This window comes from Trachemys scripta, chromosome 9 (genome assembly GCF_013100865.1).
Source record: "Trachemys scripta elegans isolate TJP31775 chromosome 9, CAS_Tse_1.0, whole genome shotgun sequence".
Taxonomy (NCBI): Eukaryota; Metazoa; Chordata; order Testudines; family Emydidae; genus Trachemys; species Trachemys scripta.
Genome location: NC_048306.1, coordinates 38,101,394 through 38,117,863, shown reverse-complemented (window position 1 = coordinate 38,117,863; position 16,470 = coordinate 38,101,394). Strand labels below are relative to the sequence as shown.

Genomic DNA, 16,470 nt, shown 5'->3' with positions numbered 1-16,470 from the left:
ATGTGCTGCTTACCTGACCTTTGTCAAAGAATGCCAGATGCCAGTAAAAGTAACTGAGTTTTGGGGCTCTATTTCTAATTGGTTTCCAAAGCTCTACAAGTTGGCAAAACACTGCCTTACAATTCCTACTAATTCTGTGGATGCAGAATGTGCAATTTCAGTGTATGGACAGAAGATGTCAACTGCAACTGCTGGTGGATGCTGCATGCTATCTTTAACAAATAAAATTGACTGTTTTATTTAGGTAAGCATAAATGTGTATTTCTAAGCTTTATGTACAACTTTTGAGTATTATTTTATTATTAATTAATTTAGCAGGCTCCCTTATCCAGGGTGACTTACAAAGGTAACTGTGCACTGTACAATACTTGTTACACATATACTGTATGAACACATCTGCAAAATTTTCTATTTATGTTGTGATCAACCCATAAAAAATGAGTGATTTCTCTGTGATTTAAGTAGATCCCTAATTATTACCATAATCCTGTCTAATTGCATTTATATTTGGCGATAAGATCAGTGTCCAGGTGTAACTGTTCTGTAACATATTGATATGTAACTTGGATTCTGCCACCTATTTGGATGGAAGTCATAGCACAAAGTGGCATTTTCATATGGGTCATATGGCAGCCGCTCTTAACCAGGGATGCTGTATAGGTTGGGTGAACTTCAGAATCTGCTGAACCAACAGTTTTTGGAGGTCATAACTGAACTGCTCAAGCATTTTGCTAACTCAGCCTTTTTTCACTTTGGTGCATGCTACCCTCTTGAATGTTCCTGAGAGCACCAAAAGGGGTTGCTGCTATCAAGCCTTGTCTGCACTGAATTTCTCAAATTATCTCCCTTTCACCGGAGCTTCCAGCAATGGTGCTCACACTAGTACTGACCAGCTGCCAGCAATTTTACTAGTGTTGTCTAGAATTTGGGAGCCAGTTTTGTAGCAGTGGTCTCCTCAACGTGATGTCCAAATGTGATGGCACCAGAGGGATGATGTACTGACAAATAACACAAGGGATTTGGGAGATATTGATGGGTAGCTGGACAGGATGGGCATTTGGGAGCCAAAGTGGTCTGGGTGTATCTAGCAGCGTCAGTAAAAATACACATTACCATTCAATACAATATAGCCCTGTCTCCTTTCAATACAGTGCTATGCAAACAGTGCTGCTGACCTTGCAGCCATAGGGGGGCCACTGGCTCATACAGGCTCTACCCCACTAGTGATAGGTTGACATGTTAGTGTGGTATTTACTGCACACATTTACATGCCATGATCCTGCCTGGGTGGGATGTGTTTTGGCAGAGCTTTGTGGGGATCATGACATCTCCCTGTTTATCATGGCACTGGCTGGGGTACGTCACAGTTTCTGTTCTTCTAGCAGGAAACCTCCATCTGTTATTCCCTTAGCTTCTTACACAAACACACAGTAGCTTTGGACATATTCCGTATTCCTCCCACCGTTTCCCTTCTTCCCTTTTTGTAATGGGACTGAACCACACACACAGCTGGCACATTAAAGGAATTTAGGCAGGTGGGTGTAGAAGGTCATATGCTGATGATTGGGCATTGCAGCTGGGTTGAGGAGGTGGGAGGAGGCCAGCTGAGTAGCTCCAGATTTGCTTGAGCCAGCCCTGCATCTGACAGCATAAGATGATTTAATGCACTCCCATCAGAACAGTGATTGCTTTAAAGCTGCCTCTGATTCCTCCTGTCCTCCATCGCTCAGCTCCTGTCATAGCTTGTTTACAAACTACACCATTCTTTATAACAAATACCTTCCTGATTCCCCCGCCCTCCAAGCCCTCAACAAGTTTATGGGAGACAATACAACAGAGATCTCTGTGGACGGTCAGATCGCTCCTCCAGAGGTGGAAGCATCAGGATTGATGGATAAACACTGTGTCGGAAATCTTAGGCAATGTAAATCTTCTCTGTGTGTTTTAAAAATACATGTGTGTGTTTCCTACAGAGACACTAAGCACTTTAACAATCAAAATCATATTGCAAGAACAAGGATGCAAGAACTGCAGGGACTGGTAGTTTGTGCAGTAAATCTCCTGCGCGACTCCACAGTAGTAATTACTATGTGAAAGTAATAACTGAGCTGTGTTGAGCGGTAGGCCAACTCCCCCAGCTTTCAGAGGATAGCATGTTTCTCACAGGGAGGCTCCTGTTTGTTAAATTAGATATTGTGTTGTATTTCAGAAAAGGTCACATTTAACCAATGCTGCTTCTGCTTTATTATCTTGGTACAACAGTGTAACCTCCACTGGCACATGATTTGGTTTCCTATCCAGTCCTGCTTCAGCTGCCTGATTCTGTGCATCCTGCCAGTACGATTATGTTGGCAGCAGGCTCTGCGCTCCTTTATTTATTGCAACATTAAAGATGCATACATTTATTTTTACTGTGTTCATAATTGCCATAAGAGCAGGAAATTGTATTCCAAAGTAGCACTTACAAAGAGGATGGAGGGGAGGGTTGATGCTACAACTGAACATCCCAAATTTTGAGGAAATTTGGACTTGGGTGGGTTCTTTGTGACTCAAGCTGTTTTTTCCCTTTTATTCCAAGCTATTTTTATTATTATTATGTGTATTATGGTAGTGCCTAGAGGCTCTAACCAGGATCTGGGAGAATAGGAAAGGGTGAGGCCCATGTATCTCCTGTAGGGAGATGCAAATTGAGAGCAAAATGAACAGGAGTACTTGTGGCACCTTAGAGACTAACAAATTTATTAGAGCATAAGCTTTCGTGGACTACAGCCCACTTCTTCGGATGCATATTGAGAGCAAAATGTGGCTCTTTCAGGGGTGCTGTCTGCCTGCTAGTGTCCGCCCATGTCTCCCTAAGCCGACTGTGTCACAGAGCTCTCTTGGTAATGTCTAGTGCTGTCTGTATCATTGATATGCTGCCATGTGTGTAGTGCGTACTGCAACGAGGGAGCATTGAGCAATGTCAGAGCCTGGCCATATGGCACCATAGGAATATGGGGGGTGAGAGGAGGAGAGATAAAGGGAAAGTCCGTGCTACTGGGTCCCAGGTGCTCCTAAAAGGTGGTGGTGGTTTGTTCTGTTTAGTGGCGTTAGGAAAGATAAAGAGGAGGAAAGAGACGCATGGCTGGAGCAAAGAGACTCAAGACTGTTCAATGTACCCATTGCCCATGTCTGAATAATGACTCCAGGATGTGCTAATACCTGATTATTAACAGAATCATAGAGTTACAAAGCAGGAATAACTATCAGGCCCTGCTGCCCATCCCCTCTCCTGGCCAGTCCACACTGATCCCTGTGGTATATTCTGTAGCACTTGGCCCGCCTGTGTTTTGAACAACTCAAGCGATGCAGCTTCCATCACTTCCCTTGGGAGACTATTCCACAGCCTAATCGACTGTGACACTGAACCTTTCTTTCTTTCTAAACAAGTTCTGGTTATTCAATACCTGTTCCTATGAAAACAAGGGACAGTGGGATTTTTAATACATGTTTAAACTATGTTGTTTTACGTGCAGACTTTGTTGGGGGGAGGGGTTTGCTTGCAAACAGCATAATTACAAGCATTGATTTTTGTCCCCCTCTCCTGTCCCATCCCAGTTTTAAGCATACCCGTCATTGTTTGCTTTTGTAATAGGACATATCTGAGTTTTATTACTCATACTGGTGTTTAACAAAAAGATTTAAAATAGGGCTGTCAAGTAATTAAAAAAATTAACCGTGATTAATCATGCGATTAATCTCACTGTTAAACAACAATAGAATAACATTTATTTAAATATTTTTGGATGTTTTCTACATTTTCAAATATATTGATTTCAATTACAATACAGAATAAAAAGTGTACCATGCTCACTTTATATTTATTTTGGATTACAAGTACTTGCACTGTAAAAAAAACAAAAGAAATAGTATTTTTCAATTCACCTAATACAAGTACTGTCATGCAATCTCTTTATCATTAAAGTTGAACTTACAAATGTAGAATTATGTAAAAAAAAAAAAACTGCATTCAAAAATAAAACAGTGTAAAATTTTAGAGCCTGCAAGTCCACTCAGTCTAACTTCTTGTTCAGCCAGTCACTCAGACAAACAAGTTTGTTTACATTTGCAGGAGATAATGCTGCCCTCTTCTTGTTTACAATGTCACCTGAAATTGAGAACAGGCATTCGCATGGCAGTGTTGTAGCCGACATCGCAAGTTACTTACGTGCCAGATGCGCTAAAGATTCACGTGTTCCTTCATGCTTCAACCACCATTCCGGAAGACATGCATCCATGCTGATGACAGGTTCTGCTCGATAACAATCCTAAGCAGAGCGGACCGACGCATGTTCATTTTCATTATCTGAGTCAGATGCCACCAGGAGAAGGTTGATTTTTGGTGGTTCGGGTTCTGTAGTTTCTGCATTGGAGTGTTGCTCTTTTAAGACTTCTGAAAACAAGCTCCACACCTTGTGCCTCTCAGATTTTGGAAGGCACTTCAGATTCTTAAACCTTGGGTTGAGTGCTGAAGCTATCTTTCGAAATCTCACATTGGTACCTTCTTTGCATTTTGTAAAATCTGCAGTGAAAGTGTTCTTAAAATGAACAACATGTGCTGGGTCGTCATTCGAGACTGCTATAACAGGAAATATATGGCAGAATGTGAGTAAAACAGAAAAGGGGGACATACAATTCTGCCCCAAGGAGTTCAGTCACAAATTTAATTCTTATTTTTTTTAATGAGCGTCATCAGCATGGAAGCATGTCCTCTGGAATGGTGGCCGAAGCATGAAGGGGCATACGAATGTTTACCAAATCTGGCACGTAAATACCTTGCAATGCTGGCCATAGGTGCTGACTTCGTGGGTGCTCCGGGGCTGGAGCACTCACGGGGAAAAATTGGTGGATGCTCTGGACCCACCGGCAGCTCTCCGCCCCCCCCGTCACAGCTCACCTCCGCTTCCGCCGCCTCCTCTGAGTGTGCCTTCCCCGCTTCTCCTCCCAGCGCTTGGGAAGGAGGGGGGAGGAGTGGGAACATGGCGCGCTCAGGGGAGGAGGCGGGGCAGGGGCGGGCATTTGGGGAAGGAGTCCAATGGGGCAGGGAGGGGGCAGAGTTGGGGCGGGGACTTTGGGGAAGGGGTTGGAATGGGGGTGGGGTGGGGTGGAGTCGGGGTGGGGCCGGGGGCAGGGGATGCAAACACCCACTGGCGCCTGGAGAAATTGGCGCCTATGATGCTGGCTACAACAGTGCCATGCGAACGCCTGGTCTCACTTTCAGGCGACATTGTAAACGAAGAGGGCAGCATTATCTCCTGCAAATGTAAACAAACTTGTTTGTCTGAGTGATTGGCTGAACAAGAAGTAGGACTGCGTGGATTTGTAGGCTCTAAAATTTTACATTGTTTTATTTTTGAATGAAGTCATGTAACTAAAAAAATCTAAATTTGTAAGTTGCACTTTCACAACAGAGATTGCACTACAGTACAAGTACTGTATTAGGTGAATTGAAAAATATTATTCCTTTTGTTTATTTTTACAGTGCAAAAGTTTGTAAGCAAAAATAATATACACTTTGATTTCAATTACAACACAGAATACAATATATATGAAAATGTAGAAAAACATCCAAAATATTTAATAAATTTCAATTGGTATTCTATTTAACAGTGCAATTAAAACAGCGATTAATTGCGATGTATTTTCTTTAGTTAATCGTGTGAGTTAACTGCGATTAATTGACAGCCATAATTAAAATAAAGCGCCCACTTTAAATTCTCTAGCAGGAGATTACCTTGCTGGTATTTACATATCTATGCAATAAATATTTTAACATGTTAATTATACACTAATAAGAAAAATACCTTTTGAACTTTCTGCCAAATTGCCACACGCAGAACTGGATCCATCAGGGAATTAAAAGCAATTAGTTTTGTAACAGTGTGTGGTCACATTGTTTCTTCTCTGCAAATTGTTCTGTGGTCACCAGTCAGCCTTTTTCTGTCAAATGTTTATATAAAGACTGACAGGGCTTGGAGACTTCAGCTGTCTAAAAAAAAAAAATAACGTAGGACATTTAAGGTATTCATTTTGCATCAGATCTATTTCTTGCTCTCTAAGGGACAAATTCAACCTTCACACACATGAATACAGCTGAAGTCAATAGGAATTTTGCCAGGGTAAGGCCAGAGGGTTCTATCATGCAGCTGTACTACATGTGGAACTCCCACTCTGTTTACCTCATGCATTCCTAGTAATCGTTTTGATCCTGTATAAACTCCTAACAGCTCCCTCTCTGAGGTGGGTCAGTATCATTATCCCCATTTTACAGATGAGGCATGGAAATGGGAAGGTCAACATTTCCAAAATTTCCATTAATTTTGTGTGCTTCTATTTTGGGGGGCTCAGATTGATTCTCTGAAGGCAGCGGTGCTGAGCCACTTGCTGCTCCAATTGACTTCACTTGTAGTTGGGGTTCTCAGCATCTCTGAAAATCATACATCCTACGCTGGGCCACTCAGAAATTGCGGTACCCCAAATTAGAGGCCACTTTCAGAAAGTTGGGCCTTACCAGCTTGTTCTAGGACACATAGCAAGTCAGTGTTAGAGCCAGAACTAGAACCCAACTCTCCCAATTCCGTAGCCAGTTCCTAGCTCACTAGACTACACTGTCTCTCTAGTTTTGAATATACCCCTCCCAGGAGCATCTGGGTGCCATTAAAGAAATTGGGAATGCCTCATGCAGGCTCATATTTTGAGTAAGGACTGGGTCCAAAGGGGATTGCCCATGTAGATCTGAAGGCAGACATTGTCCCAGTTAAAATGTCCCATTTTACACTCCCCATATGGGTTAAACGCCCAGTGGGCATTGTGGGAATTTTACCTGAGTAAGGATAAGCAGGCCTGGGCCCAGAGTGTGTCTTTAGGTGCAGGATTTACCAGTTAATTGCCTTTGTCCTTAATACAATGAACCTTGCAAACCTGAGGTTCCGGTTAGGTGAATCACATTTATAACTATCTTTCTTTTCTTTTCCTCCTTTCAGACTGAAAACTACTCTTTTGATTCCAACTATGTGAACAGCAGAGCCCATTTAATAAAGAGGTATGTGGATTTGCTTGAAAATGTTTCGGTTTGCATAGCCAAATCCAGATTTTTTAGCACTCTTTTCTGCCCTATTATACGCCTCTTGATGTTTTGTATGCAAAATGTTTCTGGAATAATAATTTGATTTTTTAAAACAGTATTTACTTCCTATTAAATCCCATTGCTTGTAGTTTTTAATAAAGGGAAATCTTTTTTGTTACGTTTGCCTCCTCACTGGGAACTAGCAATGACTTAGGCAAAATGCTGTTACCCTGACAACTTTAAAATTCATAGACTTTATTCCATTTGAAAGCACAGGAATAAAATGATAGATCTGGATGGTGAGAGCTCCCTGACATGTAAGGAGGGAAAAGAAACTTATTTGGGGCCAGGTAATTGGGTTTTGATATTTGTTCACTGTTTTAGTTTGAATATTAAAGCAAAATATAATTTTGATGGGATTTTTTCCCATTAGTACTAAATCATCAGCCCATTTTCATCCCAGCAGTTACCCCTTGGGTGAATTTGGCCCACTGTGTAAAATTCTGCTCTAAATTATATCCTAGGTCTTCATCAATAGGAGAAGAAATGAGCCCAGTAGTTAGCTAACATTTCTGTTACACCGCCTTAGCCACATTGATTTCAACTGGATTGTATCTTAACTAATGGAGCGATGAATTTAGTTTGTGGGGGGGAGTCTTAAAAAACTTTGTTCCCCCATTCCACTTCCCAGTCAGTAGAAGACCCTGACACAGCAAAATGGCTTCTAATCAGGAAGCCACAATTCAGTGCAGGAGATCTGTATCCCGTGTAAGTCATGGAGCTCTGCTCTGGGAGGGTTTACTGCACTCCAGTTTGCAGAGTGGGACTAGACAGGCCAGGAGAGGTGGAGGAACAGAACTATTCATCCATCGCCTCTCTTCCCCACTCAGGATTCCCTCCCATCCCCAACTCTGGCTCTGGGAGGCAACTCCTGGACCAAATTCTGTACAGTTTTATCTGTGAAGTTTTATTCATGAAGACAGTGGAGTAGCAAAGGTGTAACAGAGCACAGCTGGGCCCTGAACTGTTTAAATCTTCTTCCAATAGTAGAGAAAATCCAATTACTTTACTGGCTAAAATCCCATGTATTTACATCTTAAAAATATAACAAGGGGAATTACAAGTGCATTGTCTGAGCAACTTCAGTTCAGACAGTGAAGGGCAGGCATATTTGTTTGCATTGTTCATGATGTTTAACAATGATAATGTGACTGCTGGAGAGAAATGGCTGCCTGCAACATATCACTCCTCACAATATAGTCAGGATTCATTCTTCTGAAAAACAAATCTATTAATCTTTTCTTTTTTACACCTAACATAAAAGCAAGCAGCATTCCTGACTCCCACAGCAAGGTTTACTCCAAGCCTGTATTGTTCTGGGATTCCTGCAATTGCTGATACTCAGAAACCTGCCTTTCCTTTAAAAAAGTGGCAGTGGTAGAAACATGTTGTCTGTGACTGTGTTGCATTATGGCCTGTCTCACTGCAAGAAAGACAAATGCATTGTCATGCAGATTGCTTGCACATTTTGAATGGCAACTCTATGTGCAATGTCCCCCCCCCACCTTTACTTGTCTTGCACTTGAAATCTAATGAATGTCATAAATGTGAGGCAGACATTTGAGAATTGAAATGTCATCCATTAAACACTGGAATAATTTTCATTCAGCAAAATCTTTGTTTTTGTGGAAATGTTGTAGTTGCTCTACCTTTGCTATGTGAATCTCCCAAAATCTGTCAGTTTAATTAATCTCTTTATACTTTTTTTTTATTTGTCTCTCTCTCACACACACACAAAAATTAATTCTGGATTTAAAGGACTTTCTTAATTTAAAATTCTCTGATGTTGCCTGGAATCAGTCAGTGGCTTCAACATGGACATCTTTATTTAAAAGGTAGTGTTTGAAGGTTTATCAATTTAAATGTATTTTCACAGTCCCCCCCCTTTGTGGTTCTGCAGAGCACGAAATGGTAGGTGGTTCACTCGATTTCCGTGGAGACACAAAGGGGCTTTGCAAAGTAATGAAAATGTCTATTTCTTCAGTGATTTAAGGCACAGGCCGCTCCCAAGACTAAATGATTTTAGTCAAAGCCAGCTAGCTGGAGAGTTTGGGCCAGATCCTCAGTTGGTAGAAAGTGGTCCAGTGAAATCAATGCTTATTTACACCTGCTGTGGATATGACCCGTTTGTCCTTTTTTGGTAAAAGCAACGTTGAAAGACATTGTGAAAGAGAGCTCCTGGATAGTTAGCCCTGACGCTGAGATTTGAGTTGCCTGCCTAGATAGATTGTAAGCTATGTGGGGCAGGGACTTTCACTTACTCTGTTTGTACAGTGCCTAAGCGCAATGGGTTCATCTTGGTTCATCTCTAGGCGTTCCTGTACTACAAAAAGAAGCAATTAAATTAAATGGAGAGGGACAATCTCTGCCTCATCTTGGTCAAAGTACTGTCAGCACTGGAGTAGGAGGAGCAGTGCTTAATTTGTGCCAGGGTTTGCCAGGGCTGAGCCCTGACACCTCTAGGTTTGGCAGTTCATAGCTCCAGCACCTCTGGGCTTGCCGTGTCAGTTATGAAAGTAAAAAATTGCTTGAGCCCTGGCACCTCTTTCATTACAAATTTAAGCACTGGGGAGGAGAGGGCTTAAATGAGCCCTCCCTTCCTTGTTATCTACGTGTTCGTTTAGATTTTGCTGCTTCTGTTCCTTCTCAGGCATTCTCCTTTACAGACCTTCTTTTCTAGAGTGTCTCTGTCTCTTTGTGGATGGGCAGCCTGTATATTTCACCGACTTCTCTTCAGCAGTAACCAATTGATTTTACAATGCTGCGGTGTCAGCTTGTCCTCTTTGCTGCCCTGGGGGTTCTCCAAGAGCTAGCTACATTTCAGAATGGACTATGTCTGATTTTAGCCTGACGTCTTAAAGCTTTACCTTGTACACAAGTTTGCATGGCTGCCAAGAGTTTCTAGGATTTGTTGCTTCCCATTTTGCATCCATCCTCAAGCCAGCGAAGAAAATTTCCCAGCCCTCAGCTTTTTGGGCTCTGAGCATCTACCGTAAGAACTTCGCCCTCAGCTGTTGTTGGGCACTGTTTATGATATGGGCTTGCTCTTGCAACATTTTTTCTAATCAGTGCTCTGCTGCTGTCTCTCTCCATAGCACATGGAAGGCAGCGAAGCACCATTTATAAGGGGCGCTACAGGAGTAGACCTGAAAGTGAAATAAAATGGAGCTTTCAAGCAGATGCTGTTTCCAGCTTGCAATATAACAAGTCTATGGGCACTGTCAAGTGGGGGCAGCTTTAGTTTAGGTAGTTGAGAGCTCACCAGTTCTAGCAGTACTCACCATCCTAAGTACATGGCCATGACTAGTGATTCTGGATGCCCGTCTTGAGATACCTTAAAGCAGGGGTCGGCAACCTTTCAGAAGTGGTGTGCCGAGTCTTCATTTATTCACTCTGATTTAAGGTTTCGCGCACCAGTAATACATGTTAATGGTTTTTAGAAGGTCTCTTTCTATAAGTCTATAATATATAATTAAACTGTTGTTGTATGTAAAGTAAATAAGGTTTTAAAAATGTTTAAGAAGCTTAATTTAAAATTAAATTAAAATGCAGAGCCCCCCGGACCGGTGGCCAGGACCCGGGCAGTGTGAGTGCCACTGAAAATCAGCTTGCGTGCCACCTTTGGCACGTGTGCCATAGGTTGCCTACCCCTGCCTTAAAGAGTCTGATTTTCAGAAAGTGCTGAGCATGTGCCTTTGGAAAATCAGGTCCCTTTGAATTGTCAAAAAAAAAAAAAAATCACTAGTCACTCTTGAAAATGTAAGCCACAGGGGAACCTGCTCAAACCAGTAATATCTTCACCTGTAAAACTAAACTTTGTTACATCAGTCACTGTATAAGGTCAGACTTATACAGAACACCAAATGCAGATGATGGTTTTCCCCCCAAGCCTTGCTCTGTATAGGATTTCCTGCAGGAGCTCCCTGTCTCTGTCTTTGATTCCCTCAGAGTCGCACCCATCTCTTTGTATATGTTGGTAGCATTAATAAGCTGCTCCTGCCATAACGACCAGAATTTACTCTGCAGTTTTATGCTAGGTTCTAACTCTTGCTAATCTGAGATGTCAAGACCAAAGTCCAGCATCCATATATGAGACTGTAGATCCTGCCATGCTCAGGCCCTGGTCCTGTGAGGACTGGCCCCCAAGCAAAACTCCCCAATACTGGAGAAAGGTGTTGAGCAGGATGGCCAGAAGCTTTCACTGTGGTGCCTCTTAAGATAAGCTCTGTGGGGCAGGGACTGTCTTTTTGTTCAGTATTTGTGCAGTGCCTCGCACAATGGGGTCCTGGCTGTGACTGGGGCTCTTAGGTGCTTCTACAATACAAATAAACAATAACAGTGATAAGAATTGAAGTAAAACAAGCCAGTTTCCTCAAAAGAAGTCTGAGGCCTTTTAAAGTCTCATGGACCCTGGGAATTATACTCATCTGTTTCTTCTGGGTCTTGGTTACCTGGTCTCTGCCCAATAAAAGGCTCTCCCTGGCCTGTGTTCTATAGTCACTCTCTTCCAGGTGTCAGTGGAGTTGGCCCCAGCCTCATAAAGCCCAGGTGGCACAATGTCCTGAACATCTTCATGTCCTAATGCTGATGGTAGTCAGGGTGTGCTGCTCTGCTGGTACATTCTCTACTTTCAGGTCAATGCACCTTACCCAACACCTCATGCAGTTCTTACCATGACCTGTTAAAGGTAATCTCAGAAGTGTGTACTGTGCATTGCTTTTTCTTTTGCTACTGGGCTTGTTACCACCGTAAGAACTGACATATCAGATCAAACCAAGGGTCCATCCTGTTCCAGTACCTTGTCTCTAACAGTGGCCTGAGCCAGCTGCTTCAGAAGGTGCAAGAAACCTCATAATGGACAATATATGGAATAGCCTTCTTCACAGGGATTTTTTTTTTCCAAATACCAGGCTGCAACAGAAGTTGGTTTATGCCCTGAAGCTTATAAGGGGTTATCCTAGCTAATGTAATTTTGAATGTTCTTTTTTATATAAATGTCTAATCCTTTTTAGAATCCTGCTAAGCTTTTGACCTCAGTAATATATTGTTGCATTGAGTTCCACAGGATAGTTTTGCAGAGTATAAAAAGAATAACTCTGAAAACCAATGTAAGCTGGATTTTCTGTTTTGCAGGATGAATGGATATGGCGAGACAGTGCTACCTCTTTAGGGCTCCTTTTTCAGCAATACATTAGTCGTTGTCCTGACTGCCATTTTCTTTGTACCTTATGTACTCAGCAGCACAGCCAGGAAGTTCTTCCAGCCTGTACCTGGCACATTCAGCAATAGCTTGTCTGTATTCACAGGAGACCTTCATTTCTTTTCTGTTAGAATGGTTCAGAGCTGTATGTGACATGCCAAGTTGAATAGGTTGAATTGCTGTTATACTTTGTCTCTTCCTATTCTTCTCAGGTATAAGGTGATCCTCTGTTCCTGATCTTGCCTCCAGTCTGCTTCAGCTGTGCGCCGCTTCAACTTTTCGTCTCTTTGGCTTATTCCACAATGAGCAGCAGCACTTTGCTTGTGTGATAAATGAGCAAGATCTTTCTGTAATTCTCACAAACCTGTAGGCAGTTCCTGTTTCAGACTTGCAGCTAGTTCTAGTTGCCTACTGGAACGTGCATAAAGATCAATGAATAGAATTGTTAGTGTGTCATACTGGGAACACTCTTTTGTGGTTCTGAATTGTGACTACCTATGAAAGAGATTTCCCCCCCCCGATAATACAGCCAGTATAAGTCTTGCTTCAGGGTTATGACATCATCCTGGCTACGAGAGACTTTATCTGATCAGACTTGACATGACAGTAAATCATTGTTCTTTCTTTAACCCAGCAGTTCAACTTTCAAGGACTTAGAGGGGAATAGTCTCAAGGATAGTGGGCATGAGGAGAGTGACCAGACTGACAGTGAACATGATGTCCAACGGGGCCTGTACTGTGATACTGCCGTCAACGATGTGCTGAACACCAGTGTTACTTCCATGGGGTCTCAGATGCCTGAACAAGGTAGGTTGTGTCAGTTCAAAATAATGTGTGTTAAGAGGGAGATCTATGGAGCTTTCTGACTGTAGTAACAGTAGTTAGCTGGACACTGATGGCTAGAATATATTCTTGCATGGGTGTGCAATAAGGATGCTTAGCACTTACTGCATATAATGCTTTTCATCTTCCGAGTGCTGTATAGATATAAATTAATCTTCACTACCCCTGTCAAGTAAGTAAACAATGAGGATTATCCTCCATTTCACAGATGGGGAAACTGAGACCCCCCTGAGTTTTTATGTGAAAGCTATTCAAGTGGCAGAGTTAGAATTAGAGCAGGAGTTACTTGTTTCTGGTCAGGTGCTTGCTGCACTAGACCTCACTTTCTTAATCAAAGATCACATGCCCTATTTTTGACACGCTGTAGCAGGATTTCAGGAAATCGTGAGCAGACATCATCCACACAACATTTCGAAAAGGTCGGCTGAGCATATATACACATTATTCACACATTCCACAGGAGATTAGCTCAGTCAAGTGGGCGAGGTATTTGTGTCTTCCCCTCCACCCCGTTAAACTGCAGTTTCACCTATTACACATACCCATATGCAGAGTTGGAAAATCAAGCTATGATCTAAACCCAAATGAGTGTTAGCTGGAGGAAAATAGTCAAAAGAGTTCAGCTGAGCCCATTCCTTCATATGTACTTGGGCATGAATGTCGCTTTTAATGTCTTACTGATGCAAACATCCTCTGTAAACATCCTGTCATTTTCAATTAAGATGTATGAATGCAGTTTGGTGCTCAAGCACAGGGAAGCCTTAGGGATGCTTGGATATCTCTTGAGAGAGGCTGTAGCTGAGGCCCAACTGGAAGCCCCACTGCTAAAAGACTTAAGGATGTGAAAACAAAGTGCTGTGATTATGAACTGGGCTTCAGCTGTTGAATTCGATTCGTGGTAAACATCATTAAAAGCCTTTGTTTTAATGTGTAAAAGAGTCAAATGGGGAGAGTTCTCACCATCCGTGTCGTAAAACATTTCCTCTAAAAGAAACAATGATCACTATGGTAATTCCTGAGGGATGCTGTTAAATGGCCATAGTTAACCCTGGAAAACTGTGCAAGTTGGAGTACATAGAGGTCACCTACCAATTCTATACTGTCAGCCACATTAACTGGAGAGCAGTGACATCTACAATGATAATGTATTTTCCAGACAACCATACTGTGGCTAAAGATGAAAAAATTAAACATTTATATAACTATACAGTGGCAATTTAATTCTCCAAGGACTAGCACTGTGTCAGAGAATGCAGGCTGATAGGTATCATTTATTATTCTTCTATTACAAAGAAATGCTTTTTCATTTCGATCAGGAAAAGGTTTCCTAAGATGCTCCTTGCAGTAAGAGATGGCTCTGGGAGTGAAAATGCTCATAATTGATTCCTGTCCTGTTGGAATGGTCTGAACAACATCTGTTAATTTTTTTGTCACTTTTTTTTTTTTTTTTTTTTAAGCAAAAAACAATCTTGGTGGAGTGCCGGATAGGATTTGACAGAGATTACATTTCTGACAAGGTTGTGCACTGCCTGCAGTGTGCATGAGATAACAATGAGAATGAATTGAGAGGAATGGGCTGGAGTCAGACCTGGTCAGTAAAGAGACACTAGTGATAAATTTGGTTCAATATATTGGAACCAAATCTTCCAGTATTAACTGCTGGTAAAGACAATTAGGTGGGAGAGATCCAAAAGCACATATTGGAGTCAGGTGCCTGACTCCCATTGACCTTTAATGGGAATTGGGTGCTTATCACACAGTGTGCATTTGCAGAGCTCCCTTGTGGTTTATTTCTTTGAGGGAAACCCAGTTAGTTGCAACTTCCGGCTCTTGTTCATTAAGATTTGTCACATATGGGAGTATCCTCATATTTACGCCATGCCAGGATTATTCACTGTGCCCTGATTCTGTAAATCACTTAAACACATCTTAACTTTAAGCACATTAATAGTCCCATTGACTTCAGTGGGGCTACTCACATAGTTGGAGCTAAGCAGGGCCTAAGGACTTGTCTACGCTTAAAATGCACAGCTGCACTGCTGTAGTGCTTCAGTCTAGACCAGGGGTCTCAAACTCAAATGACCACGAGGGCCACATGAGGGCTAGTTCATTGGCCCGAGGGCCACATCACTGACACACACACACCCCTCACTGCCCCCAGCCCTGCCCCCAGAGGGTGCATGAGGGGTGTGGCGGGGGCTCAGGGCAGGGAATTGAGGTGCAGCAGGGGATTGGGGTGCAGGCAGGGGGCTCAGGGTGCCAAAGGGGTGTGGAATGCAGCAGGTCGCTCAGGGCAGGGGGTTGGGGTGTGGGGTGCAGCAGGGGGCTCAGGGCANGGGGCTCAGGGCAGGGGGTTGGGGTGTGGGGTGCAGCAGGGGGCTCAGGGCAGGGAGCTGGGGTGCAAAAGGGGTGTGGGATGCAGCAGGGGGCTCAAGGCAGGGGGCTGGGGTGCAAAAGGGGTGTGGGATGCAGCAGAGAGCTCAGGGCAGGGGGTTGGGGTGCAAAAGGGGTGTGGGATGCAGCAGGGGGCTCAGGGCAGGGGGTTGGGGTGTGAGGTGCAGCAGGGAGCTCAGGGCAGGGAGTTGGGGTGCAGAAGGGGTGTTGGATGCAGCAGGGAGTTGGGGGGCGGGGTGCAGGAAGGCTTCGGGCTCTGGGGTGACAGCGGTGCACACCGGGTCCGGGGCCAGGGCAGGCTGCCGGCCCCGGCCCCACTCCGGGAAGTAGCTGCAACCATGTCCCTGCGGCCCCTGGGGGAGGGGGACACAGGGCTACGCACACTTCTTGCCGCTCCTCCGGGTACCTCCCCCAAAACTCCCATTGGCCGCGGTTCCCCATTCCCGGCCAATGGGAACTGCGGGGGGAGTGAGGGGGGCAGCGTGCCTGGAAGCCAGGGCAACACACAGACGGAGCCCTCTGCTTTTCCCTCCTCCCTCCCCCCCCCCCGGCCGCAGGGACGTGATGCCAGCCGGCATGGGGCTCGAGGGGGGCAATCCTGCGGATGTAGTTTGCCCACCCCTGGCCTACCTCTAGGCCTAGAGGTAGGCCAGGGGGAGTGGGGTCGGGTTGCTCGGTGGGCCACAGGAAATAGCCCCACGGGCTGCATGTTTGAGACACCTGGTCTAGACAAGGGTTAGGCAACCTGTGGCACGCGTGCCAAAGGCGGCACGCAAGCTGATTTAGGGGCACTCACACTGCACGGGTCCCGGCAACCGGTCCGGGGGGCTCTGCATTTTAATTTAATTTTAAATGAAGCTTCTTAAAT

General features: G+C 43.8%; 1 protein-coding gene across 5 annotated transcripts in view; it reads left to right on the top strand.

Annotated features, from left to right (window-relative positions):
• Positions 1-16,470, top strand: part of PCDH19 (protocadherin 19) — a 113,885-nt gene that overhangs the window by 55,601 nt on the left and 41,814 nt on the right. For 2 of the 5 annotated variants that reach the window (XR_004647079.1, XM_034781250.1), the window contains 2 exons: positions 7,023-7,081; positions 13,000-13,172. Coding sequence is in view for 2 of the 5 variants with exons in the window: in XM_034781250.1 (XP_034637141.1) it covers positions 7,023-7,081; positions 13,000-13,172 (232 nt within the window). In the remaining 3 variants the exon portion in view is untranslated. Of the gene's footprint in view, positions 1-7,022; positions 7,082-8,923; positions 9,001-12,999; positions 13,173-16,470 lie in introns of those variants that run through there. The other 3 variants (XR_004647081.1, XR_004647080.1, XM_034781251.1) reach the window with 3 other exon arrangements.